Source organism: Oryzias melastigma, linkage group LG8, assembly GCF_002922805.2.
Source record: "Oryzias melastigma strain HK-1 linkage group LG8, ASM292280v2, whole genome shotgun sequence".
Taxonomy (NCBI): domain Eukaryota; kingdom Metazoa; phylum Chordata; class Actinopteri; order Beloniformes; family Adrianichthyidae; genus Oryzias; species Oryzias melastigma.
The window spans coordinates 5,825,658-5,829,723 of NC_050519.1; the positions used below are offsets into that span (position 1 = coordinate 5,825,658).

General features: G+C 37.4%; 1 protein-coding gene across 1 annotated transcript in view; it reads right to left on the bottom strand.

Annotated features, from left to right (window-relative positions):
- Positions 1–4,066, bottom strand: part of cdk12 (cyclin-dependent kinase 12) — a gene marked incomplete in the record, with an annotated part of 17,403 nt that overhangs the window by 3,011 nt on the left and 10,326 nt on the right. Inside the window, 6 exon segments of the mRNA XM_024271494.2 lie at positions 1,473–1,693; positions 1,770–1,901; positions 2,632–2,748; positions 2,978–3,055; positions 3,693–3,794; positions 3,945–4,001. Of these exon segments, the coding sequence (XP_024127262.1) occupies positions 1,473–1,693; positions 1,770–1,901; positions 2,632–2,748; positions 2,978–3,055; positions 3,693–3,794; positions 3,945–4,001 (707 nt within the window).

The window sequence follows — 4,066 nt, forward strand, 5'->3', positions numbered from 1 at the left end:
CTGACGAGTCCACTTAGGGGGGAGGGGCTAAAGGGAAGGGAGAAAGGGAGTATTTGGATCGGGCCTTAGCAACAAGGAGGGGAAGGGGGGGCGGGGTTGCTCTGCACCAACAGCCCCGCCCACAGCTCAGAGGCATTTCTAATAAACTTCTGTCGCTCTGCAGAAACTACGTCCTAAAAAACTCTTTTTTAAATTCTGGATAAAAAGACTGTCACATGATCGGAACTAAGACCCAATCACGTATCGGTATCGGATCCTATTATGATCTTTGCCTATATGTCTAGCACAGGGGTCATCGACCTTCAACAGTAAAAGAGCCGTTTGGGTTTGTTTTCTACTGATTAAGACTTAAAAGTTTTATTTTGATAGTGCTGTCCATTCATTACAATGATTTTTAAATAACATTAATTCTTCTTCTTTTGTGGCACCAATATAAACAAAAACATAAAAAGAAAATAGAATTTTTAAAAATGTGGAATTATTTTTCCCGTTTGACTGAAGCTTGTCTGATTTCCTTTCAAAATAAAAGATCAGACGGCATAAGATGAGTCAAAGTCAAGGCCCAGGGGCCGGATCCGGCCCTCCAAATCATTTTCTTTTATTATCATTAATGTCCCGATGTTATATTGTGCTCATTTCTAACTCTTAAAATTTTGACAAAATATATTTTTATGGAAATTATTTAAGTTTTAAGTTGATTTATTCTGAAATAATATCCATGCCTTTTTATTATACCTAATTATGTTAAAAAAAAATCACAGTTTTAAAGTTTAAAAAACAGTCATTCTGCTAGCTTTTTGGACTATTTTGGCATTTACTAAGATTTTTTAATAATTTGGCATCAAGCTAATATTTTAGCTGGTTATCCATTTCAGCATCGACAGCAGCCAAATTATTACTAATTATGTTAAAAAGTTACAGTTTTAAAGTTTTAAAAATGTAGTTTTAGAGTGTTATTAGTACATAATAGTACATAAGTACATAATTATCATTTAAGAATTTTAATTAAAAATATGAATCATGTTTGTTTAAAAATGTTTACTAGTTCTCAAAATATTAAACCTAAAGTTTATTAATAGTTTTTAAAGTTTTTCTTATTATTATGCCGCGTTTACAATAGAATTTCCCTGCGGGCAAAAATAAAGTTGATCTTTAATCTTATCATCTATATTTACTAGATAACATACATTTTTTAGGTAATAGTTGAACTATTTTGACTTGTTAAAACTACTTAAAAAGTGCTCTGTTTAAGTGTTAAATGATAAAATAAGGGTAATAAAATAAAAATAGAAAAAAAAATGTGAATCTGATTTTTAAATGTTGTCATTTCAAAATCAAACAATTCGGGCCCCAAAATACCTGATCGCTACTAAAAACACAATTTAAATTTTACAATAGGCCATAAACTGATAGGAATTAGTCTTTAAGGGTAAAAAAGTTTCATCATAAATCCCCCGAGTGTCGTCCGTTACCTGACAGCTCAGTCTCCAAGCTGGCTGTGGAGGGGGGTTTTGCCGGGGGAGGGGGTGGGGGCGCCGGGCTGCTTTGAGATCGACTGTTCTCCCCGGCGGAGGTCCCAGTCGCGTCTTTACGGGGCACTTTGGGCACAGGCACATCCTCGGTCGACGCGCTCTGCCGTGCACGCCTCCTCTTCTTGCTCCACAGCTCGTGGCAGTCCTGATGGTGCGGAAGGCTGAAGGGAAAGAGGAGCGGAGAGGTCAACCCCGAAGAGAGAGTCTGTCTGAGCACCACGCTCTGCAGATACTGACTCGGGTGGAGGCATCTTGCTGGGCTCCACATCACACAGGAAGTCGCTGGTGAGCGCTTGCTCCGACGTGCAACGGCGCGCGGGGTCAAGGGTCAGCATTCGGTCCAGCAGGTCCAGAGCAGGAGTAGGTAAACTAAAGGCAGAAAAGAGAGCTTTAACCAGCAGAAGCACTACCGGTGGATCAGGGGGTCGAACTCAATCGCACAAGAGGAAATAATCCAAAACAACTTGGGTCACAGACGGTACAGGATAAACATTTATCGAACACGCTAAAACAACATTTTTAAAACTTTAAAACTGTAACTTTTTAACATAGTTATGAACTAGATATATAGCATTACCTGTGATAATGCTAGTGTGAATGCTGTAAGCTGAATGTGGCCGCTGAAGATGTTAGTGCTGATAGCTGAAAGTGCTGAAATTGATAGCTAAAAACGCTGAAGCTAATAGCTGAAAACACTGAAGTCGATATCTGAAAACGCTGAAGCTATTAGCTGAAAACGCTGAAGTTGATGGATGAGCTAGCTAGCTAAAATATTAGCTAAACTCAAAAAAGCCTAAAAAATTATTGTCCAACCAAAATAGTCCAAAAAGCTAGCAGAATGACATTTTTTTAAACTTTTAAACAGTAACTTTTAAACATAATTATGAATATTAAAAAGGGAAGAATATTATTCCAGAATAAATCAACTTAAACTTTGAATAACTTTCAATCATTTCATCTCCATAAAAACATATTTTGTCAAAATTATACAAGTTGGAACATCGGGCAGTTAATTACAATAAAATAAAATGATCTGGAGGGCCGGACCCGGCCCCCGGGCCTCGACTTTGACACACAACAGTTCAAAACTGGTACATACAAGGCAAACTCCTCTCGTAGTCGCCGTCTGTACTGCTTCTTGGGTTTCATGGTGTTGAAAAGAGGAAGTTTAATCACATCGGGCCAAGCTGCAGGACACGGACTTCCACACAGACGACTACAAGGAGAGAAGGGATTCAGTTTTTAGGGAACAGCAGATTTATTTTATTCACATTTATATTCTGAACAACTTTGATTCCAAAGACCAACATCTATACTTGATATGAGCTTACGAAAAGCTCCGTCCAGAAACAGAAGCCATCTTTTAGGAAAAACTGGATTTTCCAACAGAACTCGACGGCGCACATCTTCTGGAGATGGTTGTGTGTTACGTAAGAGCAGCTCACCTGATGAGCTCCAGTTGTAGCAGTTCCTGGTTTGCCTGGAAGATGGGCTTCTTGGTAAAAAGTTCTCCAAGGATGCACCTAAACCATGAAAAGCAAAAGAACCTGAGTTAACAGATTAAGATAACTACTATGATAAGAAAAGAGAAAATTTAATCAAATCTAATGCTTTTATTTAAAAAAAATAGAAACTTTACATTTTAAAATTAAAATCTACCAAAAAAAAGCTGACTTGTATCGTGTTTTTCTCTTAAAAATAACTAGGGTCACGTTTCAAGAAGCAGGTTTTGTTGAAACTCTGAGTTTGTGAACTCTGAGTTAAAGAAAACTGAGTTTCTGGTTTCAGAAACAGACTGAAAGTGGGTCAAACGAAAGCAGTTTCACAAACCAGGAAAAGCTGAACTCAGAATCACTATGAACTATGAATTTGTTAAGCCTGCTTCTTGAAATGGGCCCCAGAAGTTAAACTAGATTGTTAACAATTCTTCAACTAGACATTTTAACCGTATTTTCTTTTTCCAGTCTGATTAATTTACATTTTTGCAGCATTTTTTTTTCCAGATTTAATTAAAACATGAATCTTAACACACTGCTTTTATTAAGAGGCTGTAAAATGTGTTTAAATTAAATAAAAAGTCAAATAATTTCGAATACTTACCATCTACATTTAACATTTTGACAGAAAATTCTTAGTAAAGTTGCTGCAAGTTGGACTCACCCACAACTCCAAACATCGATGGCTGGGGTGTACCTCTCCTCCCCCAGCAGAAGTTCGGGGGGGCGGTACCATAGTGTGATTACTTTATTAGTGTAAGGCCGACTGCAGGGAGAGAATATAAGAATGAGAGAATAATTCAGGAAAAACTGAAGTTGTCTGCTGTGAAATGGCTCCATCTGGTGGACAAATTGCATACAGCAGTTGTTAAAGCTTCAATATAGAAGCTGAATAAAAGATGAAATATACCCTTACCTTTCCTCTGAATTGTAAAGTCGAGCCAAACCAAAGTCAGCCAGCTTGATCTGACCTCTAAAACAAAGAAGTGCCAGAAATTAAAATTAAATGACAGAGTTCTGAGATGTGGATCAATTATT